The sequence below is a fragment of the Clinocottus analis genome, unplaced genomic scaffold (assembly GCF_023055335.1).
Source record: "Clinocottus analis isolate CAN_PGR_092001 unplaced genomic scaffold, fCliAna1.0.p SCAF_1, whole genome shotgun sequence".
Lineage (NCBI taxonomy): Eukaryota > Metazoa > Chordata > Actinopteri > Perciformes > Cottidae > Clinocottus > Clinocottus analis.
The window spans coordinates 16,021,317-16,035,369 of NW_027175820.1; the positions used below are offsets into that span (position 1 = coordinate 16,021,317).

The 14,053-nt window shown below is 41.8% G+C and overlaps 1 protein-coding gene across 1 annotated transcript in view; it reads left to right on the plus strand.

Annotated features, from left to right (window-relative positions):
- kctd3 (potassium channel tetramerization domain containing 3) overlaps positions 1–11,456 on the plus strand; it is a 15,516-nt gene extending 4,060 nt beyond the window's left edge. The window contains exons 8-19 of the mRNA XM_068593916.1: positions 601–691; positions 2,371–2,561; positions 2,964–3,079; positions 3,330–3,417; positions 3,672–3,788; positions 3,897–4,067; positions 4,477–4,632; positions 5,042–5,138; positions 5,378–5,571; positions 5,970–6,108; positions 6,322–6,444; positions 7,785–11,456. Of these exons, the coding sequence (XP_068450017.1) occupies positions 601–691; positions 2,371–2,561; positions 2,964–3,079; positions 3,330–3,417; positions 3,672–3,788; positions 3,897–4,067; positions 4,477–4,632; positions 5,042–5,138; positions 5,378–5,571; positions 5,970–6,108; positions 6,322–6,444; positions 7,785–8,361 (2,060 nt within the window). The 3' untranslated portion in view covers positions 8,362–11,456. The remainder of the gene's footprint in view (positions 1–600; positions 692–2,370; positions 2,562–2,963; positions 3,080–3,329; positions 3,418–3,671; positions 3,789–3,896; positions 4,068–4,476; positions 4,633–5,041; positions 5,139–5,377; positions 5,572–5,969; positions 6,109–6,321; positions 6,445–7,784) is intronic.
- The last annotated feature ends 2,597 nt before the right edge of the window (positions 11,457–14,053 follow it).

Sequence of the window (14,053 nt, forward strand, 5' to 3'; positions counted from 1 at the left end):
GTGCTTCATCTTAGCATAAAAGAGAAAGCAGCATTTGTAGTCTCTTATTTTGACAGTGACCCTGCTACACGTTCTGCCTTCTGCACATGCTCTACAATCCATACTGCACATGTCTAACTTTGTCATTTTTCTACATGCTCATGTGTGTCACAGGAACAAGACAGAAATAAAGTAACGTGTGTACTGTTTATGCATGTCCACGTGTGTGTGTGTGTGTGTGTGTATTTCTGTGAGTGCGCATTAATCCTGGAGCTAATGTGACCTGACATACCCTTTTAGTGCGCTGACTGAGGTAGCCTAGTTTCAGCCTACTCTCTGCTGAGGATGACATCAGAAAATATAGTTAGCTACAATAAACAGAGTCTTTGTGCTTTGGACTGATGCAGAAAGATTAGGGATGAGTGTTTTATATAACACAATAATTTGAAGTAAACACAACTGATTCTTGCTTAGTTCCAGACTCTTGAATCACTGCCAACATTACCATTTATTTCAGCAACTCGGACAATGACAAATAATGAAGTGAAAACAATAGAGACATTTACTTTGATCATCAGGCTATGGATGTGGTGTGTTTATTCTTATTTTGTGTGTTTGCAGGTCCTGCGGTTGACCCCAGGAAGGTGCTGATTATAGCGGGACACCACAACTGGATTGTAGCAGCTTACGCACACTTTGTCATCTGCTACAGGTAATACTGCCACAACGTGGCTGGTTTAATCTTTTCTCATCCACTCTATAGTTCATAAGGGAGAGACATTAAATTATTTATGATGGGAAGATCATTATCTGTTGTGTCTCACATTTCTCACATAGTGCTTTTGTACTTGTACCAGTTCAGTACAAAAGCTGTCATCTCTCCGGCTCCATAAACGTTCTGTAAAAATTAGACAACTGTTTATCTTTATAAAAGTTGAGAACAAAATGTAATTTGGTTTGTATTGGTTGTTTTACAAGCTCATGTGAAAAGGGGTAATGAAAGCTAAACTTTTTTCAAAACAGACCTATTAGTTCCTAACTGTCCTTGGCCGCGTTTCCCAGATTCGTTAAGACGCTCTTAAGCGCTAAGAGCGTCTTAAGAGCGCGAAGAAGGAACGACGTGTTTCCCAGAGTCGTTCTTAGCTTAAGACGCTCTTCACTAAGAACGAAATGTAAGATCGGTCTAACCCACTCTTTACAGCCTTCTTAGCGACTAAACGCTCACTGCAGCCGCATCAGGGAAAGTTATAGCTGACATTCAAAAGACTACTAAAACCATGCGTAATGATGAATGTGCGCTCACAGCTGCAGAACACTGATGCAAGAAAAATAATAGCATAAAAAGAAAAATAACGATGTAAAAATAAAGAATTGCGTATGTGTTCCTGTAGCTACATAAATAAAATGAATCATCATTACCATCACGCATTGCGTTTTCACACACATTCGGCATCTGCATATGAGTTTACGTTAGCTATAAAAACATCAACAACCCTGTGATATTTCACAGATATCAGGAAACTGACAGGTGTAACTGAACTCGACTGGAACCTCATCCAGAGAGGCTCCACGTATAAAGGCGTTGCTGAAGTCCATGCGTGAGAGACACCACGGCTGCAATACAGTGCAATCTCGCTGCTAACCAACAGCATCGCCGTGCGCAAAGCCAGATAGTTATAAATGTATGTGTGCGTCAGCACTTCTCCCCACTTAATGTGCTGTTGGACCGGGATGTCCAGTCCAAGTACCGGCTTCCCCGTGTGGAGATCCAACGCCTCGTCACGATAGTGTCACCACACATCCAGAGGCCAACCCGCTGCAATGTTGCCCTCAGCCTGTCGGGAGCTTCCTGGAGGTGGTGGGGGACGGCACCGGCCTCAGCAAAGCATCGGTTTCACGGAGTGTGGCAGCCGTGACACCGATCCTCCTGCGCCATGCCCGCACACACATCAGAATGCCCACCACACGGGACGAGGTCCGCCTGGTCCACCGTGGATTTCATGTCATTGCTGAGATCCCCGGGTGATTGATGTCGTGGATGGCACACACACACGCCCGTAGCGTAATTGCACGTGGGGACCACAGGGCGTTGTGTGTGATTTATGCGCTGATAAAGTGGTGGGTGATCGATTTGCCTGGCATCGATTGATTTAGTTTCATCACCACGGCGGTGGACAGCTCCCACTTAGAGCGTCTTAGGAAGCTTCTTTGGCGAGATCTTAAGAAGGCAGTTAAGAACGCGTCTGGGAAACACTCGTATCTTAGCGCTCCTTCTTAGCGAACCCTTCTTTCCAGCCTTCTTAAATCCTTAAGAACGATCGAATCTGGGAAACGCAGCCCTTGTCATTTAAAGTACTTTAATGTTTGTCTGTGTGTGTGATCTCGCTACAGGATAAAGGAATCTTCTGGGTGGCAGCAGGTGTTTTCCTCCCCCTATCTTGACTGGACCCTTGAACGCATCGCGCTTAATGCCAAGGTGGTCGGTGGCCCCCATGGAGACAAAGACAAGATGGTGGCCGCCTCCTCTGAGAGCAGCATCATCCTCTGGAGCATCCAAGACGGAGGCAGTGGAAATGAGATAGGTAAACAGACCAATAACCATACTGCCATACTATTTTTAGTATTTCCCAAAACATTGTATGTCAAATGCAGTATTTACCAGGATGTAGTATTGCATTCGGTCGCATTTTGCCGTCTGCAAGCCTGCATGCTTTTTTGGCTTTTCAGACCCACAATCCTCCGCGCAGTGGATAAATGAGCAAGTGGGCTAAAGTTCAAGGTGCAATGTTATGATGAAGTAGTCTGTCCCAGTTGAATGCATACTGCATGCAGCAGGACGTACATTTTAAGAGTAGCTGCAGAACTTACTAAAATATATAAAAAGATTTGGATGCTTGTGTCTGCACGTTGCTGATTTGTGACCCCCTTTGACTTTCTGCCATCTCTGCGACTCAGCCTTCACTCTCCTCTCCCCACCACCTCAGGTGTGTTCAGTCTCGGTGTACCTGTGGATGATCTCTTCTTTATTGGGAACCAGCTGGTGGCTACAAGCCATACAGGAAAGGTCGGAGTGTGGAATGCCGTCACACAGCACTGGCAGGTATGTGTGTTTGTGTTGGTATGGGTGGAGAAATGCTGGGTGTTTGTGATTCTCCTCCATATGTGTGTTTCACTATTTTACTGAGTGAGTGATCATTACAGGAAGGTTATGGGGCCTCATTTAGTGTCTATTCATACAAAATTTGACCATTCATTGACACATGTGCAGTATGTGTGCTTTTAACTGAGAGACATAGACTTCATAAATTAACACTCCATTGAGTTAACTTTTTTGTGTGTATTTGTTCAAGGTTCAAGATGTGGTTCCTATTACCAGTTGTGACACAGCAGGATCCTTTCTACTACTGGGCTGCAACAATGGGTCTATCTACTACATAGGTACACGCATCTTTATACAAACACAAATGTGTGCACACACGTTGGGTTTCCTATCTTCTGTCACTCAACTTATTGGATGTTTGGGAACTTAATGAAGTGACTTGTTTGATTGTCGCTCATAAAATGCTCCTAATGAGTATCTTAGAGATTTGATTGGCGCCAACAGTCATTTTTGTCTCAATGATTCTGAGTCAATGCGGGGATTGGATACTGGATCGAGTGTTCACTTTACCATTTTGTCGTCTTCTTTTCAGACATGCAGAAATTTCCATTGAGGATGAAGGATAATGATCTTCTAGTGACAGAGCTTTATCATGACCCTTCAAATGATGCAATCACTGCGCTGTCCGTCTACCTCACACCTAAAACCAGTCAGTGCACCATTTATTCTGCTTAAAAAAACATCTCTGCAGATGCTTGTCTGTTTTGTTTCCTTTTCATATTGTTTCATATTGCCCCCCCTCTCTCTACTCTCTCAGGTGTGAGTGGGAACTGGATAGAGATAGCCTATGGGACTAGCAGCGGTGCAGTGAGAGTCATTGTGCAACACCCGGAGACGGTGGGATCAGGCCCACAGCTCTTTCAGACATTCACTGTGCACAGGAGCCCGGTGACAAAAATTATGCTGTCTGAGAAACATCTGGTATCAGGTGAGGAAGGTGTCACAGGTCAGAGGATTACGCCCGGAACACATTGCCTGCGTGAGCATTGCGTCGCTGCTGCCTCGCTAACCCTTTTTATGTGCTCAAATAAAAATGCATGACATTGATGTTTAAATTAAATTAAACATTCAGGATAGTGTGAAAGGACAACTTTATGTCTTCTTATGGATACACGAGAGCCGCAACAGTTCAGTGAGGCAGCCATCTTGTGCCGCTCATGCGGGCAGTGTGGACTGAGCGAGCAGTTTCTCTGTTGACAAAGGGAACTGGAGTGGGCAAAAGAGGAATATCCGAGACAACGATACAAGTGCAGACCTCTCTTGTTCTTTGTGCTCTCTGTTACGCACCTGGGTGTATACTTGTAATTGATATCTTGTGCTGTTTTTCTGCGTGTCAGTGTGTGCGGACAATAACCACGTTCGAACGTGGACGGTGACCCGGTTCAGAGGGATGATCTCCACCCAGCCAGGCTCCACTCCTCTGGCTTCTTTTAAAATACTGTCCCTGGAGGAGACGGAGAGCCATGGGAGCTACGGCTCTGGGAACGATATTGGTGAGAGAGTTTGGAAAAGAAGAAGGCAATATTGATTAATTTGAGGGAAGGATGCATGCATTTCAAAGGAGAAAGAGAGACATTGTGAAATACTGTCCATGGAAAAGAGATGCAGGTTTGGGATTAGTAATAACGTTTGGATCTTATGTTTGCGTTCAGATTCAGTAGACCGCAGGTACTCTCTGTGCAGATATGAATATGTGTGTGTGTTGCCAGCTGTGACAGCCTTGGTACACACAAGTAACTGGCAACATGAATTTAACAGCTACCAGTCTATCAGCCTGAAAGAGACTCAAAAGTGGACACATCACTTATTAGAGACAAATCGAGCGCTAATGTTTTTTTGAATCCAGATCTAAGCTTGCAGGCTGGTTTGCAGGTAAAGACGTATTGTGTTTTCTGCTTCCAGGCCCATTTGGAGACAGAGACGATCAGCAGGTTTTCATACAGAAGGTGATCCCCATCACCCACAAACTGTTCGTGAGGCTCTCATCTACTGGAAAGAGGTAACATAGTCACCATCTGTCTTTCTCTTTCACCTTTGCTTCGCTGACTTTGATCTAACTTTGTCTATTGTTGTCATAAACTGGGAGGTGGAGGACATTTTGTTCTCACTAAGTTACTTTTTTTCCCATTTTAATTGAACTTATCTGTAATATTTTGGTTCTACGGTTTGACCCTGCTACATGGTCGTGTGTGTGTGTGTGTGTGTGTGTGTGTGTGTGTGTGTGTTTGTGTTTGTCAGGATCTGTGAAGTGCAGTCAGTGGACGTGACCACCATCTCTTGCTTTATGGTGCGGGAGTGTGAGGGTTCGAGCCGGATGGGGTCACGACCTCGGCGCTATCTGTTCACTGGTCATGGCAACGGCAGCATCCAAATGTGGGACCTGACCACTGCGATGGACACCGCTAATAAAGGAGAGGAGAGGAAGAGAGAGGGTGAGGAGAAGGGGGGAGAACAAGAAGAGGCTGGGAGAGAGAGATAGTGAACAGTGGACGGCAACACTGTGTGTGTTTATCTAATATTGTGAATACACACTGGACAACTATTTCCAGGATTCAATTTAAGTGCTCAGACGTCCCCACATTCAAATCCCAAATCAAAACTCACCTTTTTAAAAACAACTTTTAATGTATAACTGTGTGCTCTTACTGTTTATATTTATTTTTATTTGTTTTATTTTATGTGTTTTATTACTTAGCTTTTAGGATATATTATATAAAGTGACTTTGAGTACCAAGAAAAGCACAATATAAGTGAAATGTATTATTATTATTATTATTTATTTTGATGAAATACTGTATGTGTGTGTTAAAGCTGCTCTTGTGTGTGACAGATGTCGGCGGGCCTTCAGAGGAGGAGCTCCTGCAGCTGTTGGACCAGTGCGATCTGAGCACCTCCCGTTGTGCTACACCAAATATTAGCCCTGCCCCCTCCGTGCTGCACCACACACGCCTCAGAGAGTCCTGCTCGAGGTTAGAGACACAGTTCACACATACCACGTTGAGACAGAAATGGACACACATATAAAATAAGGAAACAATCAACTAGACCCAAACCTTCATCTTCCTAATCCTCACTACAGATACATCTGTACATTTACACGCAAAATAAGGGACCGCCCGTCTCAGTCCCTTGTATCGATATGCACTTTATGAAGTGTCCGTCTCACTCTACATTTCTGTCAGTCTTCAGTTACAGGCTCAGGAGCCCATTTCTGAGAGCCAGGCTACTTACGGAGCTGTGCGGCCCTACAGAGAGAGCCCCCTGCTGGCCCGTGCTCGACGAACTGAGTCCTTCCACAGCTACAGGTGAAGTAATATTTCTCTTGCATTGCAAATTAATTTAATGGTTGCTTCACTTATATTACAAAAACACAATAGTGCATTCCTGAAGTATCAGGAAGATTTTAAACAACTAAATACTTGATTGGCATATTAACATCAGGGAAACATTACTTAACACCTTTGACAATGATTTAGCACCAAGCATCACAGGTGCAAACATAGACTCTGCCTTGATAATATAAATCCTTATATTCTGTAGACATTCTTTATGTCAATTAAAGATCAGGTTACCAAAGTCAGTATAACACAGCTAAGCAGTTGTATGTTCTCAAGGGAAGTAGTCGCATGCCTTCGCAGTACAACACCCACACCTGTATATCAGTACATTAACTTTAGAGAAGCAGACTGGCCGTTGCACATTCCAGCCTTGTGAGAACAGATGAGGACACGATTCTCCTCTTCTTAGACCGGTTAGAGCCAATTAAATGTTGCTTTGCTTGTGATATGTTGATGACGGAAAGCAGTTTATTAAAGAAACAAATTCTGGCCGTTCGGTGTGATTTTGGACGGTCTACTTGCGTGTTGACTGGACGACTCCCTGCTCTCGCGATTGCAGCACTCATTACTTTACTTGTGGTCTATTAGACATTTTTTTTTAGAGAACAAGAGAAGTTGTCGAACTGAATTCTTCCGGAAGCGACACCAGCCATCCAATAAATACAGTAGTATGCGCTTACCGCCTCCTCTCGTCCCGCCAGCTGATCTGAGATGGAGATGTAGCCAGGTCTCTGCCACGTGTTGGACAATAGTCTCTGGGTCAGCCCGAGTCCTATTCCAGGCAGGCTGGTTCGTGAAACAGCCAGAGGTGACGTCCAACTTGGTCCAATCTCGACTCTCTTCTCGGTGCGGTCAACTCCAGCCCTGAAGATGCTGCGGGCGGTGATCGTCTCAATGTCTGAAACATTAAATTCGATCTCCGCGCTTCCTTTCCCAATGGGTACCGCTCTTATAATAGGCCGTACATGCTCCAGTAACAAAGACGAAAAGGGAAAAGATACCAACAATCTGTTACATCTAGTTCCAATTTCAAAGTTGGAAGTTGGGTAAAAAACTAAAATCCATTCACCTGTATTGTATTGAGGGTGGTGGCAGAAATCTCTGATGCATATCTCAAAACCATGAGAGGTAAGTCAGGATAATTTGGGGAATTTGGATGACTTGAGGACCATTCACACCTGGTTTTGAAATGCAGCCTCCATCAGTGCCGATCTGATAATTACCCTGTGTGTGTGTGCGTGCGTGCGTGCTGTGTTGTCCTGCATTTTGTTTATGTATCTATCCTGTAACTAACTGTCTTTCAACAGAGACTTCCAGAACTTCAGCCTGAGTCGAGGTGTCCTGGACAGCGCATCTCAGCACAGCACCCAGGCCGCCAGCCAAACCCTTGACGTCCGCCGTTCGCTGTGTGACTTTGGGCCTGAGGACAGTGAGAGGAGAGCCACAGCTATGGAGTTCTGGGCTTGCCGAACGGCCAGTTCAAGCTCTAACACTATCATTGGGGCCATGACGACTGCTGGTATTTCCGGGTTAAAAACAGAAAGCGGTCAAGAGTCGACACGACAAGCTCCTGACAGCCCGATTCCCGGAGGTGATGTTAGGCGGAAGGTGCACCCACACCTGGAGGAGGGAGAGGGATCAGGGGGAGAAGGAGTGAAGGTAGAGGGAGGAGTGAAGAAGAGGGGAGTTCTCGAAGGAGGCTTTCTGGGGAGAAAGAGGGCTCCACCAGTCCCCCACCTCTCCTCTCTCCCCTCTGGATCTGAAGGCGGTGGCAGCGACTCATCTGCCACCGCCTCCCCCTCCCCCACCAAACTGTCTTCGTCCACCTCACCGCGACACAGGAAGCTGGCCCCTGACACGTCCAACCAGGACAGCAGCCTGTGACGGTGCTCACTCCGCTTTTTTCTGCTCCCCATCAGAGGAATCATCTTGTGGATGCGTCTTGTAGGAACATGTGGGAGATGAGTTCTGGGTATCGCAGCAGAGGAGGAATGTGACTGTTTGACGGGTTCATGGTGTAGCTGGAGGAAGGCCCTGCTCGTTCTGGGACTCCACATAAGGATGTCTCTCCTTGGGTCCCTATGCTGAAAAACCTTTATTTAAACACCACCGATGCACCTTTTTTTTTTTTTTTATTATTATTTTTGTATTATTTAATTCAGTGGAATTGGTGTCATGCCTTTTTAAGTACAGAATATATCTGGCACAACAGTTACAGTGACAACATCCCGATACAAACAGCATGCCATCTTAACCGGGGAAAGATTTCATTTTGGATCTTTTAAAGGATTGAAAGTGTTATCACACTTGTAAAATCTGCTGGGTACAACTGGAGCTCCTACTATTCTCAGTTTCTGTTGCTGTAACAGATGATGGGTGACAGTAACTGTATCTTTGGCCACGTATTGTCAAGGGTGTAATGTTGCTGCTGTTTGGTTGAAGCACAAGCACGTGTTAAGCCAGTGATGTAAAGCTTGTTTCATTAACTCATCAAGGTTTAGGCAAATTAAAATGAAAACAACAAACAAGCACAGTACGAGTAATAGAACAAGGGTTAATCCACGTAATGAGGTTTATCTTCTGAGACCCTTAAACAGATAATGGAAGCAAAATGAAATTCACAAAAGGCACAGTTTGTACTTTTATAAAATATTCAAACCGTTTTTTCGACGTTCAGTCAGATAGGAATTGGTTTGTGCAGAACCCGACGTAAATCATTCAAGCTTACTCGCATATCTGCTTTTGAAAAGAAAGCTAACAGTTACTCTCATGATCAAAACCTTAACAAAAGATCACCCATCACAAAAGTATTCATATTACAAAATTATAAAACCAAAAAAAGATGCAAATTTGCGAAGATGTTTTCTATTTGCAACACTCACATTTTTGGTGATTGACCAAACTATTAACTGACTGAGCATTTCAGATTTGTCAAAAGGATTCTGCCCCTTTCAAAAACTCACAATGATGTGAAGTATCGTTGACAATATGTGCAATTTGTCCTCGTTGGAACCGTGGCAGCTACTTGAACCCCAACGTGTGTCCACTCTGCTGCAGCCAGAGACGCAGTGGTTTTTATTGCTGAAGCAATGACACAAAAAGCCGCAGGTGCTATTTGAAATTTTCCTAATCATTCCTAAGCATAATAGCCTCGCTGCTCAAAAAAAAATGTGTTATGTGCAACACGTGCAGAACACGCACACAGCCTGGACCTTTCACCGCTGTGGCCAGCCACAACGTCTAATCCAACGCAGCAATTTGAAGAACTTTTAAATGTGAATTTGGAAAAAATACAAACAATATTGGCACATTGCTTGAAGGAAAGCTTTACGTTTTTATTTTTTTAGCTTGATCCATCAAAAAGATCTAGACGGAAAAAAAGACGGAAAATCAAATATACAACAATGAATGCTTTGTCGTGTCGTAGGAGACCTTTTGCTCGATGTCTAAACCAAGAGAAATAATTTGCTGTTCAGATGGCCAGAAAAAGACAAACTAAAGTCAGTCAGTTGTTTTCACAGTGGTGCCTGTGCAAGATCACACTATGATTATTTATATTTTATTTTTTTACAGTATCACTATATATCTACTCGAGTCAAGACGAGGACCTTGTACACTACATCACTTTACTCCCGGTGAAAAATATTTGTATGTGTTTAGTTTTGCTTTGGATGACTGTTGCAGTGCCTTATTTAACTTGTTTGACGGTTATTAGCCCGTCTGTGTGTTTTTATTTGAAAAGGATTTCGACCAAAGGCTTGTGAAGACTCTGGTGCCACGTAACGGACCTGCTCACTGCGGCTTTGGGTAACACTGAGTCATGATATATTTACACCAGGTCAGATTTTATGAGTGGCCACTTGAATCGATTGGCATTGCAGTACATATTAAATTATGTTCTATTGTAAATTGTACATAATTGACATAGATCAAGACTGGAAAGTTCATCTTGGTTATGATATAGATGTGAAGGTCTAAAAGGACAACTGAAAGTTTAATGGCAGCAACCTTAATTAGTCCTGTTGTGATCTAAACCTGCTTCTTTACTGCTTGAACCCATCAGATCTCCTGTGAGATCGCTGCAAACTCATGCCAGCTCTTGATCCACGGTACTTTTTTTGTAATCATTTTAGGGACAACTGTAAAAATTGGCAAATATACCAATTAATGTTAATGATAATTTGCCTAATCCCGCAGCTGTATATCTTTTTTTCAAGTCATTTCAGCACATTGCTTATCATGTCAACGCTAATGGATGAAGTGACCGCGGGGTCCCTGCCTGTACAAAGATGTACATTTTCATACATTTATCTGAAAAAATAGACATATTCAAAACAAAATCCTAACGTGGATGCATTGATATGTGTTAATGTGTGTCGATACTTACACTGTTGTCATTACATACTGTTGATAATCATAAAATGCCTATATTGATATTACCATGCTTTTGGACCTAACTGCATTTGCACTTGCACTATTAATACTGATATTAAAGTAAATTGCTGGTGTTTATTTTATATTTAAAAAAATATAAAGGTTAAAGTGTATTTCCGCACATAACTGTCTGTCTTCTGAAGATCTGTCTGTCCTTAACCGTCGTCCCTCTCTGGCTACGTTTACATTATCTTACAGTCAGATGCTAGCAAGCTAAAAGAAATGCATATCTGTTTGTTTAAACTGCCCTTTACATCATTGTTTAACAATATGTATGTGAGCAATGCTGTAATATGTTGTCATTTCATTGACAGTGCTGACCCATAATCAGATCTGATGTTCATGCAATTTAAACTACAACTGTGTTCACTAAAGCCTCTCAAAACTGGAAATGTTTCCTTTTATTTTCAGAAGATTATTGCAAAGCTATAGAAAAGTATATTTTATGTTTTATCACATTGTATAAAGCAACATGACCATTAACTCCACTTCAAAAAGTAGTGTTTGTGGGATGAAAATAACTTTGACAAGATGAATAAAAAAAACAAAACACATCAACTTTCAGTGTTAATGATTTTATAGTTAAAGCAGTTCAAACTTTATTTGCGGTTTCACCTTTAAACTTAGACTCAGTCTCAAACAAAACAAGGCTGCCACTCACAGCGTTTTGTTTTCAGCACATGGTTTGTGTGGATAACCTGCCAAAGTGCACCATTTTTGTTTTGTTTGAGCGTGTGTGTGTGTGTGTATGTGCGCGTCTCCGCAGCACTTTAATTTCACTAACCTTCCCGTTCAGACAGTCTCCTCTCTGAGACGCCGTCTGTCGTCATCGTGATTTATGAGTTTAATAAAACCTTGTGTGTGTGCGTGTGTGTGTGTGTGTTAGTAGCTCAGGGCCATACTGTCCCTTACAATCACTCCACAAGCTCTCTTTTCACAGGCTCTCCCTCCCTCCACGGGTGACAATAGCTGTGAATGTGGCTGTGAATGTTTTGGAAGTGCCCTTGTCAGACTGGTGTCCTTGAGCGAGGGCACGCTTGTTACTGCCACTTTGTTAATTTCAAACTTGCCTTGATGTTCCCTTAAGGGACACGGGAGCAAAACTAAATTACTGCTGCATAGTTTTGATGGAGATATCGGCCCGCTGTGTGTTTGTGCTGGCGTGTGCGACTGTGTGTGGTAACTAAATATCTGTACAGCTGATGGAACAGCTGTGTTTTACTAACTCAGCGGAAAAGAACAGCATGTCATCGTCACCTCGACCAGTCTGAGGCTCAGTGGTCTGTAAGCCTAAGAACTCACTTGTGACACACACACACACACACACACACACACACACAGTATGCCATTTTCTGTCCTCATGATTCAATATTATGAAGTTAATGGTTCAAACATTGTATTCTTATGTTTGTGTATCTTTAATTTCAAGCTGTTACTTTTCAATCCTGACATCTGTAACTAACAGAATAAAACAATATTAAACTGCTAGAAGCTCTTCTTAGTAAACCATACAGTATTTACATTTTTTTCTCTTCTTTTTACAGGATTGCTCGTTCATTTTTGTACCGTTATAAAAAAGTGGGAAAAACTTTTGTTGAAATCACTATTCTATGATTTACAGGATCAAATGATTCTGCTGTGACACGTCTAAAACTTTACATTGACATTTCACATTATAGTACGCGGGTACCAGACAGATGTCTGAGGAGCGATTCTTTGATATCTTTATAGGAAAGAAGGAATCTTCACGGAGACACAATCATGCTAAAAAAGATTTCCCTTGAGGACCAGTGTGTTGATGTCAAATCACTTTCATTCAAGTCAATGAAAAAAAGGTAAGAAAACAAGTCAGACGCAATATTTTCTCAAACATTCTTTATAGTTCCTCAGAAAAACAGAAACATTGATCAATGAATCATCTATAAATAATATATTTTATTTTACAACAACCATAAATAATACTGCAAGTGTAAAAAATAAAAAGGTTTTCATAACAATACAGTAGGCTTCAACTCTGTACACAAAACTCATCAACACTACACAGAAATTCAACATCTTGTTGTCATAAATACTGTTTCTATGATGTTGAACTTGAAAATGAAAAGGCCCAATTTGTGGAATCTAAATCTAAACGTGGTTCTCGCTGCTACACCAAAACAGGACGTAGCTGAGGTTTGTTTTCATTCTTAAACTGATTTAAATCTCGATAGTAAACATCAGGCCACATAAAACAACACAGAGTGTCTCCACTGACAGATGGGCTATGAAATCAAACAAAGATATTATGCTTCATACATTAAACACACATTGATTTCATGATTTAAAATCACAATTTACAAAAACAGATTTGGTGAAGAAGAAAAATAGGAAATCTCAGATTGGACTTTCAAGTTACATCGCATCATCACAACAATCAAACGGCACAATACTAATCCCCGACCACATTTGAACACAATAATAAAAAACAGTTGGCATTTTTCTGTCATAAAACTAACACAGAAGCCGTCTACTGCTGCTGCTGATGTATCTCACTAGGCACTAGCTCACTGAAACCTTCGATATCAATGGATTTATAGAATACTTTGATCCCAAAGAGCGAGAAGCAAACCTGCTGTTGCTGATATTTCCTAATTGTTTAAACGACTAAACAGTTGGCAAGCAGAGACAGTGACTCATAATACAGACAAATCTGGTTCTTAATCTGAGAAGGAATGGATCCCAGATGACACGGTCCATATCTGAACTGTATCCATGGTTGTGGGATTAGACAAGACTATTAGTCCCTTATATATATACATGTGTGTGTGTGTGTGTGTATATATGTATATATATATATATATATATGTATATGTATATATATATATATATATATGTATATGTATATATATATATATATATATATATATTTATATATATATATATATATATATTTACACACACACTACTGTTCAAAAGTGTGGGGTCACTTAGAAATGTCCTTATTTTTCAAAGAAAAGCACTGTTTTTTTCCTTCAATGAAGATAACATTAAATAATTCAGAAACACACTCTCTACATTGTGAATGTGGTTAAAGACTATTCTAGGTGGAAACGTCTAGTTTTTAATGAAATATCTCCATAGGTGTATTGAGGCCCATTTCCAG